General features: G+C 44.4%; 2 protein-coding genes across 5 annotated transcripts; both read left to right on the forward strand.

Moving 5' to 3' along the window:
* The first annotated feature begins 66 nt into the window (after window positions 1-66).
* On the forward strand, window positions 67-15202 carry dnajc10 (DnaJ (Hsp40) homolog, subfamily C, member 10). 4 transcript variants are annotated; one of them, XM_035393676.1, is made up of 23 exons: window positions 67-87; window positions 1451-1778; window positions 1875-2040; window positions 3884-3934; window positions 4051-4133; window positions 4256-4387; window positions 4943-5036; window positions 5227-5304; window positions 5646-5689; window positions 6369-6500; window positions 7090-7179; window positions 7453-7563; window positions 7806-7920; window positions 8012-8139; window positions 8548-8664; window positions 10196-10297; window positions 10812-10967; window positions 11084-11217; window positions 12585-12638; window positions 13020-13167; window positions 13429-13551; window positions 13771-13887; window positions 14280-15202. In XM_035393676.1, exons 2-23 carry the CDS (start codon window positions 1563-1565, stop codon window positions 14289-14291), a joined length of 2403 nt encoding a protein of 800 aa, XP_035249567.1. In that variant the 5' UTR covers window positions 67-87; window positions 1451-1562; the 3' UTR covers window positions 14292-15202. The 4 variants fall into 4 exon arrangements, with proteins under 4 accessions (XP_035249567.1, XP_035249568.1, XP_035249566.1 ...); XM_035393675.1 differs by lacking the exon at window positions 67-87 and adding an exon at window positions 630-925; XM_035393674.1 differs by lacking the exon at window positions 67-87 and adding an exon at window positions 630-846.
* A 2997-nt stretch (window positions 15203-18199) lies between these two features.
* Window positions 18200-22240, forward strand: LOC118214109 (ATP synthase subunit O, mitochondrial-like). The gene is made up of 7 exons (XM_035393679.1): window positions 18200-18289; window positions 18882-18932; window positions 19805-19915; window positions 20278-20407; window positions 20694-20806; window positions 21065-21151; window positions 22023-22240. The coding sequence occupies exons 1-7, from the start codon at window positions 18263-18265 to the stop codon at window positions 22131-22133; spliced, it is 630 nt and encodes a 209-aa protein (XP_035249570.1). The 5' UTR covers window positions 18200-18262; the 3' UTR covers window positions 22134-22240.
* Window positions 22241-22534: the final 294 nt, after the last annotated feature.

The raw sequence follows: 22534 nt of genomic DNA on the forward strand, positions 1-22534 counted from the left end.
GACATTGCGGTGGTGCGGCACGGATTTGGTTCATAGAACGTACCAATTAACTACAGTTCAGTGGAGCGTCCATAGGAACTGGAGAGGGTAGGTGTGTCTAGGCGGTGAAGCCTAGGAAGTAACGGGAAACAGCCTCTACTGCGAATGCTTGAGGGCAAAAGCGCTTGCTGCCCGTTGAATTCAATGCAGAAAATCAAGGTGATTTAACAACCAAAGCAAACCTAATCGGTCCATCTTTCGTGATCATAAATTTCATTATGTGCAGAAGTTTCTGAAACAATGGTTGTGTTGGTACATGAGTTTTGGGTTAAATATTTATCAACACATGCATATTTTACGACATAATACATATTTTTGCAATCTGCTTTTCATGTGAAACGTAACGGTCGTTAATTGAGTTTCAAAATACGATCAGGGATGTTTTATTTTGCCTTCAAAAGTTTGATATTCCCCATTCACTTTAACGGTGGCTCCAATGTTTTGCCCTCAACATGCCCAGTACAGACTTATTTCCGAGACAAATTTAGGTAAACTGAAGGCGTGCTTGTCTGTCCAGTTAAATCACTGAAGTGAAATATCTATGCTTTGGTTCGGCTATGTACTCTTGGGCGGTTCGGCTGTGGTGAACGTGGCAGTCGCGAAACGTGTTTACGTCATCGAAGCAGGGGCGTGTGACTGGCAGCGTGAACTCATTCCCACACACGCAAAGGCACACCGGCGCAGGCGGAGGAGGATGTGTATCCGGACAAGAATCGACAACCTAAAAGGCTAAGCTAGTTGTTGTTTCAGAACCGATTAATTATTCTGGCTTAATTGTAATTGAAAATATGTTTAATTCTTAACCACGTGAGTCTATTTAAACATAGTTTGTAACAGAAGAAGACTTAGCTTAGCTATAGGCTAATTTAACAGAAAACCACACACGGTGCGTTAGCTTAGGTCTATCCTTTTTATAACTTTTATTAGCTTGGTAACCTGACAGTTAGCAAAGAGTTAGTTATGTTATTTATAAATATTACAGATGCACAGTTAGCAAGAATTTCATGCTGACTGTAACTTTGCTCAGTGTTTATTCGTTGTGCAGCTAGCTTGTGAGTTCATATAGCTTGGGAACCGTCTGTATGGAGTATGTATCGTAAATTAGCCAATTTATCGCTGCACATGCCTTGTTTTCGTAGATTAGGCCAAATTTATAAAAACAATAATTACCTAGAGATCTTAACTAAGAGAACACTGTAAATTCATTTTAGTTGATCTGAAGAAAACAAAAACCTCATCTGTTGCATACGATAAGCAACCATACTTTTGATTGCTGTTTGGGGGAGACCTTTCAGTGTTTTAATTTCTTATGCAGGAGTGTCCTCATGACTTGTGAAACCGTGGGCTATGCACGTTGAAACTGACTCCTTTTTTATTGCCTCTTTTTTGTCTTAATGGTGTGTCCATTCAGTTGGAGATTTGTGCAGTTTACCTGAAGATGAGGAATTGTGAATCCAGCTAAAGAACAGCACTGAGGTCTGAAGACAGACTGTAGACATTTTAAAAAAGAAGCCCAAAGCACCATGGAGAACTTAAAATCAAAACGGCCCGGTCATGCTCACAAGAAGCCTTGGAACCGAACGCTGTTGTCCTTGCTAATAGTAGGATGCTTGGTAGCGGTCATTTCTTCAGACGAAGACTATTATAAGCTTTTAGCGGTATCCAGAGAAGCCAGCACCAGAGAGATCCGACAGGCGTTTAAAAAGCTGGCCCTCACCATGCACCCCGACAAGAACCCGGTGAGTATGCGGGGGTAAAAGCTCTTTCACAGAGAGACAGAGCGGCGGGCCACTGCGTTGACAGCCACTCTGATTTCCCTTGTGACCGTTACACAGAACGACCAAAGCGCCCACGACAAGTTCCTGAAGATCAACCGGGCCTACGAGGTCCTGAAGGACGAGGACCTGCGCAAGAAGTACGACAAGTACGGGGAGAAGGGGCTGCAGGACGAGCAGCAGGGAGGCCGCTACGAGAGCTGGAACTACTACAGATACGACTTCGGTGGGCCCCCCTGGCAGAGCAGCTAGCATTACACGCAGCGTGGGAAATAAGGACCAGGCCTGTATTTATGAAGGGTCTCCTAATAGAACCGTTCCAATTCAGGGGTGGGCAAGGAGGGCGTGTCTGTTTCTGGAGTTCATGTCAACTTCTGCTCTTTATTATTTAATTAGCCCAGTCATTTAGTAATTTGTATTTTAAGTGTAGTTTTTGATATGTTCTTGAATGACATCTGAAGACTGTTTCTGTATTCCAGCATGAAACATTTTTATTATGGTCTAATCTATGGTTAAACCAGCATAAGCATATTCTGCTCATTAGCTGAATTGGTGACAGCAGAAACCTGCATACATACCAGCTCTGCAGGAATGGAGTTGTGCACCCCTGGTCCAAATCCAGACCTGATCCATCATGAGCTAAAAGGGAGAACTGATTCCAGATCAGCATGCTTACTCTGCGAGCCCTTATGAATACTGCTGCTGATTAAGGCACAGGCGTGGGTGCATGTGGCAGTGCATCGGCAGCGTATCCATCCCTGGAGCAGCGGGGTGCTGCTACTGCTGTGTAATGGAATGGGAAACAGTGGCTCATGGGCTCAGAAAGAATGGAGGCACCTGCTACCCAGGGTACAGGTCACCTGTGCGTGTTGGGGTGTGTCAGCTTTAAGTGCACAGACCACACCCTCCACAGTTTAGCCACCTCCTTTATTTACTCTGAGCTTGCCACATATTCACCTCTGTGGTATGCATTAGCAATTAGGGCATGCGATAAGATAACCGCAAATGTAAAGAAAATGTCTTAACTCATTTTGCCGAAATGTTATTTATTGGTTATGCAAAGGGGTAATAAACACTAAATCACGTTTTTTGAGTTCTAATGCAGAGCATCATGTGTCCATTTGATACATCGCATTAGTCCCATTGATAAAAAAAATAAATAAATAAATAAATTTAATTAAACCTTGCCACTGCATTTTGTGCGGGGGGAAAAAAAAAAAAAAGAGCCATGCAAAGTTTAGGTTTCCTTTTGTTTCTCCTGGAGCCCAGCCCACATCCGTAACGTAGAGCTGATTACCCTGCTCATTTCAAATCGCCTGCGACTCCAGTCGTGACAGCCTGGACAGTGTCTTTTTCTGTTCCAGTTCCATTTTCTATGCTGGTCTTTAGCTGTCTATTTGGCATTTGAGTTGTTTGTTAATAGTCATTAGTAGTAGAATGTTATAGCTTGGTCGTTGTTAAGATTTAGGTAGTTGTAGGTGTACGTAACTTTTCCTGTAACCGCATTAGGACAGCCCTCAAGTCATATTCAGTTTATTTAGCAAAAATACCTTTGCTGGCCTTTAGGAAACAACAATTCAAAATAATTTGTTGAAATTATGATAAAATTGCAGTTAGGGCTAGCTTTATCTAAGGTGGGTTCCTGTTCGGAAATGACGGACACAGGACTTCCCCCCCCATCGCTGGCTTTGCCTATGTACTGTACCTGTGACTTCTGGTTCTGTCACCCCTCCCTCCTCCCTCCTTCCCTCTGTGCTCTCGCTCTCAACCCCAATGTTTTGTGGAGTTGGTGTAGACAGGCCAAAAGCTGGTATTGCTCTACAGTTTAAAATACTGTAAAAACTTTTGCATGAAAATAATTGTTAATCCAGTTTGCTGTTTGGTATCAAATGATGCCCTGATGAAGGCATGTCAGTCCAAGACTTATTGTTAATGGTCAATGGAACTTTTTGCATCTAAGAAATCCTTCATTAACCAGCATCTCACCAAACGTTTGCACATTGACTAAGTATTATCCTGAGTATGAAATATACTGACCTGTGTGTGTTCTGATGTCTCTGTTTGCACAGGCATTTATGATGATGACCAGGAGATCATCACTTTGGACAGAGGAGACTTTGGTAAGTATGGTGTTAACTCTCCAAAATGTCCGCCTTGCTGGTGAGTGACTTCATGCCGGTAGTGTCCCTGGCTCCAGTCCCTGCCGCAGTAAAAGCTGACATGGTTCTCTCCCCAGACGCAGCGGTGAACTCTGGAGAGCTGTGGTTCGTGAACTTCTACTTCCCCCGGTGCTCGCACTGCCACGACCTGGCCCCCACGGTGAGCCCCCGGCCTTTCCGCTTCGTAGAATTTTTGGGGCCGTGAGGGCCTGTTTACTGCTTACTTTCTGTCACCTAGGGGCTACAGCGATATCACCAGACAGTTTTCCTTGTGCTTTTCAGTGGCGGGAGTTTGCTAAAGAGATGGACGGGGTGATGAGGATCGGGGCCGTCAACTGCGGGGACAACGGAATGCTCTGCCGCAGCAAAGGCATCAACAGCTACCCCAGCCTCTACATATTTAAGGCTGGAATGGTAGGTTTACTCAATGGCTACCCCAGCCTCTACATATTTAAGGCTGGAATGGTAGGTTTACTCAATGGCTACCCCAGCCTCTACATATTTAAGGCTGGAATGGTAGGTTTACTCAATGGCTACCCCAGCCTCTACATATTTAAGGCTGGAATGGTAGGTTTACTCTACAGCTACCCCAGCCTCTACAGATTTAAGGCTGGAATGGTAGGTTTACTCAATGGCTACCCCATCCTCTACATATTTAAGGCTGGAATGGTAGGTTTACTCTACAGCTACCCCAGCCTCTACATATTTAAGGCTGGAATGGTAGGTTTACTCAATGGCTACCCCATCCTCTACATATTTAAGGCTGGAATGGTAGGTTTACTCAATGGCTACCCCATCCTCTACATATTTAAGGCTGGAATGGTAGGTTTACTCAATGGCTACTCCAGCCTCTACATATTTAAGGCTGGTTTTGGAGTGCATTTTAAATGCACTGAGGTCTATTGGATTTGACTCTTATTTTGACTGAATTGGGAAGCTGTGCCACTGTTTTCGTCTGTTACCCGTCAGAATGCTGAAAAATACTATGGAGACAGATCAAAGGAGAGTTTGACCAAGTTTGCAATGCAGTTTGTGAAGAGCAAAGTCACAGAGCTGTGGCAAGGTGAGTGCTGTTTGCATGCTCTTGCACACGTACAGGACTCTGCACTGCTGATAGAAACATGAGCTGTATTCATGTGTAAATGTGTCCATTCACAACTTATTGGAAATGGGAATATTGATTATAAAATCTTCTTAAGCAGACTTTTACAGTTACAATGCAAGGCTTTCAGTTTTTGTCCTTTGTGTTTCAGGCAATATCTTCACTGAGATTGAAAATGCCTTTGCCTCCCGGATAGGATGGATCATATCTTTCTGTGGCGAAAGCGGAGGTATAAACAGCCTCAGTTTGGGGCACAAAGGTTTATGCTTTGTGCAAATAAATGTACCTGACAGATGGATGCATAATTAAGTTTAATGACAGTAAAATTAAACTGAAAGTGTGAATATCCTAATTGTTGCCCTTTTGGAAAAACTATGGAGTGTGTTACAGTTACTGGAAACGTGTAGTATATATTCTTAATACAAGAAGTTCTGAAACGTAGAGTGTAATATTTAAAAATTCATCGGTGCACATCACTTACATGTTGCAAAAGCTGACATTTAAAAATGGATGAAATGTGTATTTGTGCTGAAGGTCCTTATCCTTCTTTGTTCTTGATTTGTTTTACAGACTGTTTGGCCCCACAAACGAGGCAGAAATTAGCAGGAATGTTGGTAGGTCTGAGAAATAAAATGAGAACAGCTTGGTCCTGTTTTAAAGCACATCAGCCCTGGAGCAGTACACATCCCACACGTGCTTTTTAAGAGATGCCACATTATGGGTGCCTACCTGTGTACCTGATCCAGACCTGGGTCAAATTTTGGATTCAAATACTTTTCTGTGCTCTGTTGATCTTGCCTGGTGTAACTGAGCCTGCCAATATGACCAGAAGGCGGGGTTTGTACTTTTTGAGAGTATTTCATTTGTTCCAAGACACCAGATCACCAAGATCAGTAAAGCGTAGAAAAGTATTTGAATCCCAAACAAATACGTGTTTGACCAAAGGTCTGACCTGGTCACTCCTCGCTGTGTAGCTGGCCATACTACCTCTAGGCTACCTCACTGTGTACCTGGTCTTAAGGCTACCTCACTGTGTACCTGGTCACACCTTGCTGTGTAGCTGGCCATCCTACCTTAAGGCTACCTCACTGTGTACATGGTCACACCTCCCTGTGTAGCTGGCGATACTACCTTAAGGCTACCTAACTGTGTACCTGGTCTTAAGGCTACCTTGCTGTGTTACCTGGCCGTGCCACCTTAAGGCTACCTCACTGTGTACCTGGTCACGCCTCCCTGTGTAGCTGGCCTGCATGTCTTTGTGTGTGCCCTCATTGCCCTGGTTTCTGGCTGCAGGAGGGCCTGGTGAACGTGGGCTGGATGGACTGCTCCATGCATTCTGGGCTGTGCGAGAGCTTCGAAGTGACGGCCAGCGTCACAGCCTTCTTTCCCCCGGGCAGCACCCTGAAGGAGAGAGAGAGTGTGCTGGTGAGAGGGGGAGGGAGAGAGAGAAGGATGGAGAAAGATATGGAGGGAGGGAGGGAGGGAGGGAGAGAGAGGGAGGGAGGGAGGGAGGGAGAGAGAGATGTATGGATAGAGGGTGGGAGAGAGAGAGTGTGCTGGTGAGAGGGGAAGAGAGAGGGAGGGGGAGCAGGAGGGATGAGAGGGAGAGGCACCCAGAGGCTCATTCCAACTATGCTTGGGTACTGGGGATGTCACAGCAACAGATACTTCGGTACCTAGTTGAGGTCAAAATTTAGAAATACTATACCACGATGGCGGTGGTAGCGAATCCAAATTTGTACTACACCCCTGTCTGACTGACAACTGCAGAGGAAGAAGTTCCGGAAACTTGGGAAGGCCTACCAACACAAGAGAATAAAAATAAGTGAAAATGGCGCTCTGTGCTCTTGCAGCGATAGCCTGCATCCCCCAAGCAACTGAAAACATTATTTCTAGAAATATTGAAATATCCGTTTGAGCATAAACGTTTTGTGGACAAAAATTCTACTGGGCCCTGTGCCTTTTATTCAGCTGTATAACTGGATCAGTTGTAAAATGGGTCATGTGTTCACAGTTCCTCCAGAGTCTGGATGCGAGAGAAATCTACAGTCAAGTGCTGCAGCGCCTGCCAGAGCTGCAGACTCTCACATCGGAAACGTTCGAGGTGCGTGTGAGCCTGTCAGTGCTGCAGATTAATAACCGTCAGTGCTGCACAGTAATACCCTGTCAGTGCTGCACAGTAAACCCTGTCAGTTCTGCTGCACAGTAAATCCTGTCAGTGCTGCTGCACAGTAAGGCACACTAGAGCTGCACAGTAATACCTGTCAGTGCTGCACAGTAATACCCTGTCAGTGCTGCGCAGTAATCCACACTAGAGCTGCACAGTAAACCGTGTCAGTGCTGCTGCACAGTAAGCTCTACTGCACCTGTTTTACAGGCTAAGCTGGCCCACCATCGTTGGCTGGTGAGCTTCACTTTTGGACAGAAGGACTTGGATTCGCAGGAGTACAAGAAGCTGAAGGCACTTCTGAAACAGTATCATATACAGGTAGGACCGACTCTAATCAGCACACTTAAAGAAAGAAGAGGAGCTGGAGGATTCATGTGTGTAGTATCATTGAGCATACTGTCATAACCTGTAAAAGATTTATTACCTGTATAATTCAGGACGTCCTATGCAAATTTCTGTAGAGCATTAGGCTAGATCCAAACTGAACAAGTGCAAATCCTGCTGGGCCAAAGGGGCTTGTGAATTTTACTGGAGTAAAATGGCGGTCTGTTTTCTCTCAGGTGGGGAAGGTTGACTGCGTGTCGGAAGCGGAGCTGTGCAGGTCTCTCTACATCCAGAAGCCCTGCATCGCCGTCTTCAAAGGGCTGGGCGTGAGCGATTTTGAGATCCACCACGGTGAGGCCCCCCGCGCCAGAGCGCAGGTGAATGGGGGCGGCCCCGTTTCCTCAGCAGCCCCGGTAACGCCCTGCTGTCGTGGCTCTTCCAGGCAAGGATGCACTGTACAACATCGTGGCCTTCGCCAAGGACAGCGTCAGCGCCCATGTGACCACGCTGAGGCCCGAGAACTTCCCCAGCCACGAGAAGGAGCCCTGGCTGGTGGACTTCTTCGCCCCCGTGAGTACTGCTGTGTGTGTGTGTGTGTCAGGGGTGTGTGTGTGTGTGAGCGTGTGTGTGTGTTTGTGTGCACATGTTTGGCGAACGGGGTAAGATTTGTGTAGGGAAAGGATTAGGTGTTTGGGGTAGGGGGAGGGATAAGATTTGGGCAGCGTCAGAATCAGGTGTGTGTGTGTGTGTGTGTGTGTTTAGAGCAGGGGGCGGGGTCAAATTTGGACTATGTAAGGATTGGCTCCTTGGGGCAGGGGTGGGGTCAGATTTGGTTAAGTTTAAGTCTACATTCAGTGTAGCATTAGGTAGCTACGAGCGGTGAGGAAAGATGTAAACATGGTTAACGGTAGCCAAGTGAGCTAGCTATCCATCTGACGTTGGCTAACTATTAGCCTAATGATTCTCTGTCCCCCTCAGTGGTGTCCCCCCTGCCGTGCCCTGCTCCCCGAGCTGAGGAAGGCCTCGGTGCAGCTGTTTGGGCAGCTGAAGTTTGGGACCCTGGACTGCACCGTGCACGAGGGACTCTGCAGCATGGTGAGCGTGCAGGGCGAAATAACGCCGCTCGAACCCAGGGCCAGCGCTGCCTCGCTCTGCGTGTCCCCTACACAGGACAGTACTCACTGTGGGTAGGGGGAAAGCAGACTAATAGACATGACTGTGCTCTCAGTTCAGCCCATTGGGTGGTGGTTCTGAGATGGGTTAAACACTTCCGGGTGTTTCTTCCCTCAGTGAAAGATACACACACAATCTGACTGAATAAGGAGAGTCTGACTCTGCTTATTCTTTCCACTACGATTCATTTACCAGCACCAAAGATATAAAGCTACATGTCTCTGGTGCTGATAGATTAACTGGACTCGGGAACAAATGATGAGTTATACAAGAGAGGTATGTCTGCACACTATGAACTGCACACTAGGTACGCCTATATTCCGACTGTGAATACCGTCCATGTTCCCTGCCTCATCCGCAGACAGTGGATCCTCGTAAGAAAAGGGCCACAGAGAGCACAGGAGAGCTAGCAAGTCCACTACGCTAAGCTAATACCGTTTACAGTTTCAGCTCCTCTGAATCTCACTTTGACGTGAGTTCGGTCAACGCCACCTTAGCTTACGTCGGAGGTATATCTAAATTCAAATTACTCTCGTATTGTAGTTCTTCAAAAATTAGGAACTACAAATTTGTACCTTTGGCTGCCGATATCTCTCTACATACATTGCCTTGGGCAGTCACACAGAGAGAATGAATCCGTTATGCCTTGAGCTGTTTAACTAAATGCTGTTTTGTGGTGTATTGAGTGTGATCAGGACGCAGTAGAGCTCAGTGTGGAGGTGTGCTGTGTACTTTGGCTTCTTCCACTGTTTGCTTTAGTTCCTGTATCGCACCTGTGATCCTGTTTAAGTGGAAGTTCCCCTGCCCTATCCAGGATGTCACCGGTGTTTGAAATAAGTACCGTGTCTGTGTCTGGGGTTCCATTTCCTCTTAACCAAAACCAAGGCTTTCATACTGCCTGGAGTTAACACAAAAAATATGAAAACTCGCTGGAGAACAGAGATGGGTTTTCCCCTCAGGTTTTCAGCTGGGGAAGTGGAACATATGGACAGGACATTTGGAGATTCTGTGCAGAGATGGCCTCTCTTCTGCTCTGATGTCGACAGACTTGTTTGACGGCTACGAGGTCACGGTCGCTGCTCTTACACCTGGCCTCGGTCGCCCAGTCTGCTGAACCTGCCAGATTCGGAAAGGCGTAGCACAGATGGGGTTCACCCAAGCGGAGCAATAATTTAAAAGGGTGGCTAATTCTGTGCATGTAGCATCTTTGCGTTCATCGCAGTATTCGGGCTTCTGATCATTAAGCGCACGCTGTGTGGATTTGAGCTTAACGATCACCGTCTCATTAGCATTACCTTTCATTCGGGTTTAATTCAGATTAAACTCATTTCATGATGTAAACTCATTTCAGGATTCAAACTGAATTAGTCTTTTAAGAGTGTTAGTGAATTCAGGAGGCCCTGTAATTAAGTGCATGACCTTCAATCTCCCTCTTTACCCTCTTGTTTTGCAGTACAATATTCACGCGTACCCCACTACGGTGATCTTCAACAAGTCCAGCATCCACGAATATGAGGGGCACCACTCAGCCGACGGCATTCTGGAGTTCATCCAGGTATGGTGAGGAGGACGAGTGCACCCCCGTACCCCTGTTTCCCCGTACCCCTGTACCTGTTTCCCCGTACCCCCATATCCCCTGACGGCTCACCCCGTTTGCCCGCTCCGGGGTGACACGTGGTTCAGACGGGGCGTTTCTGGACAGCTATGATCATGCGCAGCAGTTCCGGTGTCAGTTCGAGTCTTCCTCCAGCTTGTGTCTGTGCGAGTCTGACTTACTGTACTGTGTTCTGCGGTGTGAGAAGGAAGCAGCAGCTGACGTCAGGCACCTCAGGGGAGAGCACGTTCCTGTGTGTGCTCACTGGACCAATGAGCATCCATTAAATGGTTGCTTTCAACCTTCACATGTACTTTTATCCTGCACCTGGCCAAATACTGGTTGGATGTGCACACAGCTACTCTACTGAGCATCCATTAAATACCATTTTCCAGGAAAAGGGGTAAAAACATAATTACAAAAACTATTCCATGGCCTGACCCACCTGTCGCCCCCCCCCCCCCCCCCCCCCCAGGACCTGGTGAACCCGGCAGTGGTCTCCCTGACGCCGGACTCCTTCCAGGCCCTGGTGACAAGGAGGAAGCCCGGCGAGACGTGGATGGTGGACTTCTACGCCCCCTGGTGCGGGCCCTGCCAGGCGCTGCTGCCTGAGTGGCGGAGGATGGCGCGGGTACGAGGGGAACGACTCAGCCCTTTACCGGGGGCCCTACGTAACAACCATGTGACACCTCCATAAAGGCTTCATAAGCTGTATTGTTAACACGCGTGACCTTTGAACCTTTCCAGTTTTTAAATGGGCTGATCAGCGTGGGTACGGTGGACTGCCAGAAGCACCACTCCTTCTGCCAGAATCAGGGCGTCCGAGCCTACCCCGAGATTCGGCTGTTCCCGCAAAGCACCTCCCACCAGAACCAGTACCAGTCAGTACCTCGGCCTGCCCCCTGATGCCTTACGCGGGTCTAATGTGTGTTCAGGCCAGCCTGTTTAAATGTGTATTCCTTCTACTAGTTGATGAGTTGCATTAATGTATTTGTAGTTCTAGCTGATTAATTGACTGTGTTGATATATTTGTAGTTCTAGTTAATGAATTTTGGGTGTTGGTGTATTTATAGTTCGAGCTGATGAATTGAGTGTAATTGAGTGTGTTGGTTTATTTGTAGTTCTAGCTGCTGAATTGAGTGTGTTGGTGTATTTGTAGTTCTAGCTGATGAATTGAGTGTGTTGTGTATTTGTAGTTCTAGCTAATGAGTGTCAGTGGTCATGCTAGCCCATGGAATGCTGCGTCTTTGGAACGCAGGACATTTCAGAATCTGCTTCTTACACTGATATACTTGCGTTCTGATAACTTTTTTCCATAACATGCCAAATCACAATAGCACAATAAATGCATGCCGTTCATAGTTTTGTTATGACACTTGTAACAGAAGAGGGATGAAATAAGCTACAAATAATGTTTTGATATAATTTTAGTTTACCATCTACGGCTTGCTGTGGAGGAGGTAGTTTGTGATACGCTAACTCGGAGTTCACTTCCACATATAGACAGCAACCTTACCTCAGTACTACTAGCCTTCTTTTTTTACTGCGTGCAGCAACTCTTTTTGAGTTTTAATAGGCCACAATGATGACCCGCACAGAGAACAAATCAAAGGAATGTTTAAAAAGCTAGCTGGAGCATATCACATCTCGTTTTCATTCAAATTAAGCGCTTTCTCTTTGAATCTGGCAATGCTACCAACAGCTGTGTAAAAATTATGATCAATAAGCAACACAAATGTCAGACGAAATGAAAGATGATTGGCTCAAAGAAACAGGAGTAATTATTTTGTTGTGGTCAATCTGGGTCATTGCCTGTTGCATTCTTTAAAAAGACCTCAGAATACCTGTATTTATAGAATGCAGTGCATTTTTTCCCCTGTGTTTTGGCTCTTTTTAAAAAACATGCAGAATCCAGTGTTAATGCGACCTCTGAGTGTGTTTATTTATTTGTAGTTCTAGATGGTAAATTCAGTGTTATATTTGTAGTTCTAACAGATGAATTGTAGGTGTTGGTGTATTTATAGTTCTAGCTGATGAACTGAGTGTGTTGATATATTTGTAGTTCTAGCTGATTAATTGAGTGTTGGTGTATTTGTAGTGCTAGCTGAAAAATTGAGTGTGTTGGTGTATATGTAGTTCTAGCTGATGAATTGAATGTGTTGGTATATTTGTAGTTCTAGCTGATAAACTGTGTGTTGGTGTATTTGTACTTCTAGCTGATGAATTGTGTGTCGGTCTTGTTGAACAGAAGCTACAATGGCTGGAACCGGGATGCCCACTCTCTGAAGACCTGGGCGCTGGGGTAAGCAGTGACTCTTCAGTTTCAGCTGAACGTTGCACTGTTAACAGTGCATTCTGGGTGGTCCTGAGAGAGCTTGGCTTAAAATGCACTCAGTGGAGCCCCATGGTGTGTAATGGAGTCCTGACTGCATCGGTGCTGATGCATGTAGGGAGCTGCAGGAACACGATGCGCATACCTGCGCATTCTCCAGGATTCCCAAACCGTGCTGCAGTGGGATTGCAGATGTCTGCACCCGTCCTGGCTGTGTGGCTTACCGATGGGTTACAATCACACTTTCCAAAATTAAGGCATAAAAGAAAAAAATGGAGTAAAAGCATTTATTAGCGGTTGGGTTCTGGATCTCCTGCACGTTTTCTTTATTTAATCTCTGTTTTCTGTCAGGTCGCTCCCCAGGACGTCTGTGGACCTGACCCCGGAGGACTTCAGGCTGAAGGTTCTGGGCGGGAAAGAGCACTGGGTGCTGGACTTCTACGCCCCCTGGTGTGGGCCCTGCCAGCACTTTGCCCCGGAGTTTGAGCTTTTAGCTCGGGTAGGATTACTACCCTGCTCTTATTCTCTAACGCAGGTCACATTTTATGCTTTGATATTTGAGGGAAATGTGTGACAAAACAAGCTGTATTCAAGTAGAATGATTCTTTACTATCCAGTACAGGGAAGTTGATTTGGCTGTGTGTAATGATACTGAATTGGGCTGTGTGTAATGATACTGAATTAGGCTGTGTGTAATGATACTGAATTGGGCTGTGTGTAATGATACTGAATTGGGCTGTGTGTAATGCTCTGTGCACAGATGCTGAAAGGGAGCGTCAGGGCTGGGAAGGTGGACTGCCAGGCTCACTCACAGACATGTATGAATGCAGGCATCAGGGCCTACCCCACCGTGCGCTTCTACCCCTACCTGGGGACAAACAAGGTAAGATGCCCCTATCCAGGGACAAGATAGCAATAGCACTGATACACTAGCGGCTCACCTGTGCAATGTAGCATTGAAACACTAGCGGCTCACCTGTGTAATTTAGTGCTAATACGCTAGTGGCCCATCTGTGTAATTTAGCACTGTTATACTAGTGGCCTATTCATGTAAGTTAGCGCTAATACGCTGGCAGCTCACCTGTGTTTTTTGATGTCACAGCGAGACCAGGGAGGAGAGTACATTAACAGCCGAGATGCGAACGTCATTGCTGACGTGGTGCGACAGCGGCTCCAGCAGTTGTCTCCATGGTTACAGGACAAGTCCTCCAAACTCAAGGTGAGCCTCTTACAAAAGGGGGGTGAATTTTCCAAAGCTTTTAATCTCATTGTGAGAAGGGGAGCTTCAACCGAATGCTTTTTAATGTCAACAGCCATTCTCTCTGGGTGCAGTGAGTGTACACTGCAGTCACCGTCTTTACACTGTGAACATCTTTAAAGTTTGAGCATCTTTACAGTGTGAGCATCTTTAAAGTGTGAGCATCTTTACAGTTTGAGCATCTTTACAGTGGTTTCTTTATCAGGCGGAGAAGGTCTGCTAAGATTCTTAAGACCTGTTCAGAACTTTTCCAGGTTAGGTGTTGGCAAGGTAAATGTTTTTATTGATTGTTTAAAAAAAAAATAAATAAATAAAAAATTTTAATAAGGTTTAAACTTTTTTTCTGCACACAGGATGAGCTGTAGACTGGAGCGGAGCACAGAATCAGCAAAACACGTTTTCTAGCTGAAAGCAGAGGAACAAAGGACTACACCGACTTGTGGAGAAAGGCACGCGCTTAACGAAAGACTCTTCACCGGAGGTGTATTTTGGACATTTACTGCAGAGCCAGTATTGGAGGTGTGTTTTTATTCCCTGGCAGAGTCGCAGTTCAGCAGCTGAACTCACCTTGGGCCTGTTTGTTCTCTGCTCAGCAGTTGAACCGCTCTTTATCAAATAAACTGTACTCTGAATGTATACTGGAGCATCACTGAAGATGGGGCCCGACTTTGGTGTATTTATTTATAAAGGTACCCGTAAACCTTTCTGATGCATTAAATCTGCGGCAAGTTTGACAGCGTTTGGATCCACAGATCACACTGTGAGAGGAAAAGCAATGGGGCCCAGTCTGTCTCTCTCTCTTTCCCTCTCTCCCTCTCTCCCTCCCTCATTTCATTTATCATCACTGGTTGTTACATACTGTAGGTTATGTATTTATCAGCTGTTGTCTGTCTTTATTTGGGCGTTGTTCTTCCCATGGGCTGAATGTCTGATGTGCTGTTCATTTTCCACTTTCCTACTTGAAAAGTCCTGTTTTTTTAATGGTTCTACCTGCACTCAGGAGAATGGCATGTGTTGCATCGTGAAGGGCAGCAAGCTTTCCTGTTTCACTTTTTTCCGGCATAATCCGCTGTCCCTCAGACCGAAACGCACAGTGGACTGCAGTATTTCAACGACTGGTGGTTGTGTAGTACATTTCAGTGTCTTTTCCAAGTGACCTTTTTGTAACGGTTTGATTATTTGAAACACTCCAAAATGATGGTTTGATCCTGGACATCAGTCTCTGCCTCCCCCTCTGTAGGTTTGTGTAAAAGAATAAAAGTGTGGTTTGTTCCCCAAGGTGTACTTAGTCTTTCAGTTTGAAGTTCACTCCTTCTCCTCCAGAGGGCGTAATGAGAGTAATGTAATATATACCTGATGAACACATGCCATAATTTCAGGTCCCATTCAAGCGATTGTGCTTCCCCTGTAAAATTAGTCCCGAGACTTGATAATTTGATTGATAAGCATAACTTATTGCGTGACCATCAGTATGGCCTTTGAGATCACTGGCATTAATGGAACTAGTGAAGGAAAAAATCTGCAGTAGGTAATAAGGAATATACTATGGCAGTCTTTATAGATCTAAAAAAAAAAGCATGAAACACTATTAATCATGGCCTATTAATAAAGAAACTAGAAAGATGTGCTATTAGAGAGGGGCAGCTTACTCCTGGTTGAGTAGCTACATTGAGAAGAATCCAAACCCTTGAAGGTTACTTGCAGAGTACTTCAAGATTCACTGGGCCCTAAACTGTTTTTCCACATATAAATGATATTTGTAAGGTATCCCAAATGGTTAAAATTTGCATTTTTGCAGATGACACTAATTTATTTTGCTTTGGGAATAGTTTGTTCTTGGATACAGTTGAAAGGGAATTGAACATTCTGAAGAACTGGTGTGACATAAATGCCCTATCATTGAATTAAGTAAAGCTAAATTAATTGTATTTGGTAAATGTGCAATCAATTCACAATTCAGATTATGATAAATGATGTAGAAATCAAAGGAGTGTTCAAAAATAAATGATTTGCTATTGTAGGACAGCTGAAAATGATTTTACTTTCTCTGTCCTTTTTTTCCTCCCCTCTCTCTCAGGATATAAAACAGTATCCCTTTGTAAGCTCCCAAATGAGCATGTTAATTTCAACATTCCACCCTTATCTACCACTTCCCTTCTTGATTTCCAGATCACTTAAACCAGACACCCGTGATTGTGAGATCAAAACCAATAGATGACACTGGGGGATTTAACAACCTATTTGCATATAGCGGAGGCATAGGTACAAATGTTGGTGCATTGTTAACCATGCATGAGGTGTGAACCGCCCGCGGTGTGATAGTTTCGGACTGGGACCGCTCGACGCCTGGACAATCGCGGTACATTCCCATAGAACACTACTGACGACTAGCGGGCACCCTCGGAATTTCAATGCCCGTCCATTCACGCAAACGAACGGAGAAAAGCAGAAGCAGAAAAGCGTAACTTGGCTGGATGGTATATCTGTCATCCCAATTAAACATAATTAACAAATACAATTCCAATACCCAATTGATATAAAAAAATAAAAACTCGAAGTGAGTGCAGGTTATTAGAATCGGACAGTACCGCAGTTGCGAGTTCCCTCGATGCCACGACTGAGAAATGATCCATCATCTTCCTGTAACCGGTACATAAAGTAATCGTGTTTGCTATGGTTATTCTTCAAAATTCCTGACTAGGGTCGGTGAAGAAAGTATGTCGAAATAACTTTTACAGTTAAATACTTATACAACCCAATCAAATTCAGCTTAATATTTTATTAAAGTTATCGGAACCTGCCCCTGAGGTGGAAGGCGATAGTGATATGAAGGCGTTCCCCTAAACGACCAATGGCCCAGGACCGCCCACCTACCCGGCCAGGTATTTTAGGTAAGAGACACTTGGACCCGTCTCCTTTTTTTCGTTACGTTTTGTTTCGAATACCGACGGGTGACGTCCGTGAAAGGGGTCCTGTGTTGCCGATTAAAGCTCAAACTCGCCGGGTCCAAACTGCATTTGGTAGCTTTTGAATTCACTCTGTCTACGCCTGCTAGAATTGTATTAGCTGTGTTGCCGTACCCGCTATCCCCGTGAATAACTGGATATACGTACAGTAATAACCTCGCACGTGCGCAAATAGGCAGTGTGAAATGCAATTGGAAATGATCCTGGAGGAATACGGCTAGATCATCTTTTTTTTTGTGTAAACCATTTGTATCATTTGCTGCGTTTTCAAGCAGTTTATATTTATGTACATGACTATAGCCTACGTTGTTCTCCAAATACTTTCTTTTAAGTACAATTCCTAATCTTCGTACGTTTGTGTAGGCCTATACTTGGTGAATCATATCAGCTCCAGCTCCATTAAAAATTTGGTTAGCAGCCTCGAGCCGTTGGATCCGTCAAAAGTGAATCTACCCAAAAATTTAAATTGGAATTCTAAATCAGAACAGCCATCTGTTTCTCAACAACTGGCTTGCATACATTTGGTTTCATGCTCGCTAGAAATTATATTGGATGTAAAACAGCTGTACACTAACACCACAGCTGGTGTGGTTTCCACTGTTCAGTCTTCCCTGCAAACTCCATACTCAAACATATCAGTGTTGAACTCTTTACATATACAAGCTGAAAACCTTAACAAGGGTTATTGTAGTTGTCTAGTGCTACAGCTGTGGACCGCGGATAGGCCACTCGTAAAACAAATATAAATAGTTATGCGTTCTCCTTTTTGAGAGGAGAGCAGCCAGGGAGATGACACAAAAATAAAAAATAGCTGCACTGATGACCCTGAAAAGCATAAGCACTGTATTTATTTGGTAGTGTGATAGAAATAATCTGGGAGAAATGTTAAGCTTAGTTACCTTTAAATAACCTATAAGCTTAAGAACAAAGGAATGTTTGATGATGAGAACAGGCTCCAAACTGCTGAGAGCCAAATAATTTGTGGTATTCCATTATAGCTTCAGAATCAGAATAGTCATATGCTATACTATGGTATTTGAAGGTCTTGTCAAACATATGGGTTACCTCCAGGCATCCACTTGTATTTCTCTAAGTAGATATAAGCAAGATTCCATTCAATAACCTCAAGTTAGAAGATGGAATTTAGTGGTGCCTTTACAATCTGCTCATATAGATTGTATTGTTTTGTCATATGATATTTATCATTATAATCTTTTCCTTCTATGCAGACTTATTCTGAAAACATGGAAATATCCACATAGGGCTATTTTTAAATAAATTGTGAAACTACAATACCCAGTGTTCCGGAAGTTTTTATTCGTTACATCCGTTCTTGCAGCGCAGTGTGATTGACCTACACTTAGGAGAAAATGGCAGCGGCTAGGCTGGGGCTGCAGGTATGTAATTCTGAAAAATCTTTGTAAGTCTATCATTCCTTCTTATGCAAAATCCATAAAATTACACATTTACTCAAACGGTAGTGGCTTTTTTTCTTGATGAACTGCTGTACTCAATTCATAACACAAGCTAACGTTAGCAACATTGCTAGCTAGGCCTTGCGTTTCACATTAACGTGGGTTGAACTTCTCTTCCAACGACATCTAGCTCATAGCTAATTTTATTTAGTTAATCGATTTCTGACGAAAGTAATATAGCTCACATAGTGCCTTAATATCTTGCATCTGCATGATGGCTGACAAGTTTTCTCAAGCATATTCTATGAATGAAAAACGGCGTCACAAATATATCACCAGTCTTAACGAGCGAACGATTTAAGTCGTAGCCTGAGGTTTCGATTCCAACTTCATAGGGCAGCCATGTAACCGTTCTCGTCGATGTTGTCATGAGATCATTTTGGACGTGTTGTTTAATCTTTATAATTATTTTTATATATTATAGCTGTTACCCCTTACTAACGGTGCATTCAGAGCGACATGACTTTTACCAAAGTCAAGCCACCTTGGTAGCATGAGTTATTTCTCTCTGTAGGTGCGTCAATTCAGCTCCACCGCAAGCAGACCAGTGGCGAAACTTGTCAAGGTAAGAAAAATAGCATTACAGTTAGGGTTTGTGCGGTTATTCGGACAGCCTAGAAATCATTCTCTTTTTAATGTATTTAGCTTACAGATGAGGTAAGCTACTCAAAGTTTAGCTTGTCATTCACCTTGACTTTTTCCTGAAGCATAGGGCGATTGAAGGATTCTGTACTTGAGTTAGGGATTTCACACAAATAAGCTAGCCCACTTTGGCTACTATCAGTTTAGAAACGGGTAAAATAAAATAATTACGGTCATAATTACCCCCCCCCCCTTTCCCCCAGTATTTGCATTGCAGGCCCATCTCTATACCCTTTCACCAGACTTAAAGGCAGTTCGTTTTGGCCCATACATTTTTTATGTACAGTGAAGGATATCTTGGATGCTTGTAATACATTTTGATTACCAGCTGAGTTACAATGGCTGGTATAGGGGCATCTGAAGGTTTTGTGGTCTAAAGCAAATAAATAAACCTTTAAGCATCTTGCACAGATGTTGTACATATAAAATGATTCATTTCTTAGTGTTTCTTCGCAGTGGGCTGAAATATCTTTAATTGGACACAAAAACTGTCTGAACTACTCCAATATTGTATTTTTTTTAAAAATCCAGAAAGTAAACTATCAAACGAAAATCAGGCTTTTCAGGTTGGAGCTTCCAGGCTTTGGATTGGCTTACCTGAGTATATTAGGGCTGCTCAGTTTCTTCTTTTTAAATGCATTGTATCTAATTTGCTTTTAAATGTATGTGACCTGCTGTAGTTTGATTAATTTATTACTTTATTCCCTTTGTGTTTATGTGAATAAAATATTGAGTTTGTGAAGATGTGCTGAAATCCATGGAAATTAGAAGCGTAACGGCCACCTCTCTCTCCAGCCTCCTATTCAGGTGTATGGAGTGGAGGGCCGCTATGCCACGGCACTGTTCTCCGCGGCCAGCAAGCAGAAGAACCTGGAGCTGGTGGAGAAAGAGCTAGCCCATGTGTCTGTGAGTCTCAGCGCACATTGGAGCTCTCAACTCACTCTGCCGTTCAAGAACTAAAACTGACCCCAGACTGCAGTGTCTCGCATTGAAACCGCCCTTCCACACATTAGTTTGGGATCTGCTGATCCATGTCTGCAGCTGATACATGGTTGTACAGGTATCTGCTTGATATTAAAGGGGCACACTGGTCAAAATCTGGTATTTAACATAAGTGAAACATTACCTCAGTGCCTGAGAGTGATGCTGACTAAACTGTGGTTGAAATGCATTTAAGTTCATAAGTTAACTGTACTTGCTGATAGGAGCTGGGTATGTGCTAATTAACTGATGGGTGCTCACTTTGTGGCCCCCCCCTCCCCCCCAAGACCTTGATTGCAGACCCTAAGCTCTCCAGTATCGCGATGAACCCTCATGTGAAGCGCAGCGTGAAGCAGAAGACCTTCAGCGATGCCCTGACCAGGGAGAAGATGTCCCCCATTACCATCAACCTCATCAGTGAGCTACTCGCCCTGCTGAGCCTTTACTGCGGCCCTTTTTGTACTAGGCACTGAGCATTTGTGTGTTGAGGCTAGGTGAGCATTTGTGTTTTGAGGCAGGGTGAGTGTTTGTGTTGAGGCTGGGTAAGCGTTTGTGTTGAGGCTGGGTTAGGTTTTGTGTGTTGAGGCAGGGTGATTGTGTGTTGAGGCAGGAGAAGTGGGATGGTGTTCAGAGCTGTACAGTAGGCTTGTGCTGGGCTCCAGCTGAGCCGCACTGTGCTCAGTGTAACCTGCGTGTTCCTCAGATGTCCTGGCTGAGAATGGGCGCCTGAAGCTGACCTCTGATGTCATCTCCGCCTTCAGCAAGATGATGAGTGCCCACCGGGGAGAGGTCACCTGTACCGTTACCACTGCACAGGTAGCACACAGCCACACCTAAACACAAGCACATCATGAACACACACATGCATACACCAAAACAACAGGCACAAACACACACGTGTGCATCTGAGCTCATTCACCACATCCCAGACTCCATATGTGCAGGTGTATGACTCCCTCTGCAGTGTTAGAGCCTGTGGACGGAGTGTGTATGCATGCCATTCAGTACTGTAACCTGATCAGATTATGCTGTGTGTGTGCGTGCATGTGCGTGTACGTGCTCACCCACCCACAGCCCCTGGATGCGGCCAACCTGGCGGAGCTGAAGACTGCTCTGAATGGCTTCCTGCAGAAGGGAGAGACGCTGAAACTGGAGACTAAGGTGGGAAAGTAGAGACAGACCCAGAAGTGTGCAAACCGGGTTCACTCCAATCAGGGCAGGGCGTTATGAAAAGTGGTATCGGACATCAACAATGATCGGCAGCTGTCATAATGGGAACTGGATATTGTGATTTACAGGCAATATTTACATTACTAAGTTCGCTTCCAAGGAAATTGCTGTAGGGCTGTGTACAATTGAAATTACAATAGAACCTCTACTATTTGACATTCTACTTTTTGGAGTGTTCTACTTACCAGAATTCTAGCTGAGTATTATTTTTTATTCTTTGATGTTTACATTTCTCCAATGTAATTTTTTCTATCCTAAATGACCCATGTAATCAGCCCACTGCAAAACTCCCACAGACCTGCAGGTGTGGTGAGGGAATAATTAAAATGCAATATTTAAAAATAAGCATAGCATCATATGATGATTATTCACATGACAGTGTCATAATATTTTTATAGCCAGCTCTAATCCACAACCACCTAAAGTCAGGTTTCATTTCGGTTGGACAATTTTACATATAAAAATGAAGGTACATCTACATCCCAACAGCATAGCATCTCAGGAAATAGTTTTTCTGTTCAGTTAAAGAATGGAACTGTTTTTCAAAGCATAGTAAAAGTAGAAACCCTTGTGGTGTCCAAGTCCTGGCTTGACACAGAGCTGGATACTCTGTAGGTAAATGAGCCTAGATGGGCTGAATAGCTTGTTCTTCTCATCAAACACTTAAGTTCTTATAGTTATGTCAGAATATTGGGGTATGGGGAGGATTAACTACATTTTACAGTGATAGCAGGCAGTCAGCAGACCTCAGTTTTGTCCTATACACTGTGTGATCCCTATATGCCTTGTTCTCTTCTTTCAGTCTGATCCGTCTATCCTTGGCGGGATGATTGTCAGCATTGGGGATAAGTATGTGGACATGTCCACCAAGACCAAGATCCAGAAGCTCACCAAGATTATCAGAGATACATAAGTCCTGTGGACTCAGAAGTGTGGAGTATTCCTGTGTATAGCAGCCTAGTTTCCTGTAATGTGACACTGCCTTCTTGCTGTGTTCATAATAAATATTCTATAAAGTACTATCCGTGTTTGTGGCCTACACATACAATCTGTGGTTGCATTTGTTTTATGAATGTTATCACAAACTGTGGTTATAGGTAAGCATGCACGTTTCAGATTTTCACTGCCCTTCCTTCTCAGAGGTGATGTTTTTAACTAAACATGATACCAATTCTTCTTTTTTCCAAGATTACACCGATTTACAGTATTAGTCAAATCTGAGACTTTGTCACAAACCAACATTAAAGCTGGAATTCAAATATTTAGTTTACCACTGTTCTCTATGGCCTTTTTCAGAATGTTTGCTTAAATAAC

The sequence above is a fragment of the Anguilla anguilla genome, chromosome 15, assembly GCF_013347855.1.
Source record: "Anguilla anguilla isolate fAngAng1 chromosome 15, fAngAng1.pri, whole genome shotgun sequence".
In the NCBI taxonomy this organism is placed as follows: Eukaryota; Metazoa; Chordata; class Actinopteri; order Anguilliformes; family Anguillidae; genus Anguilla; species Anguilla anguilla.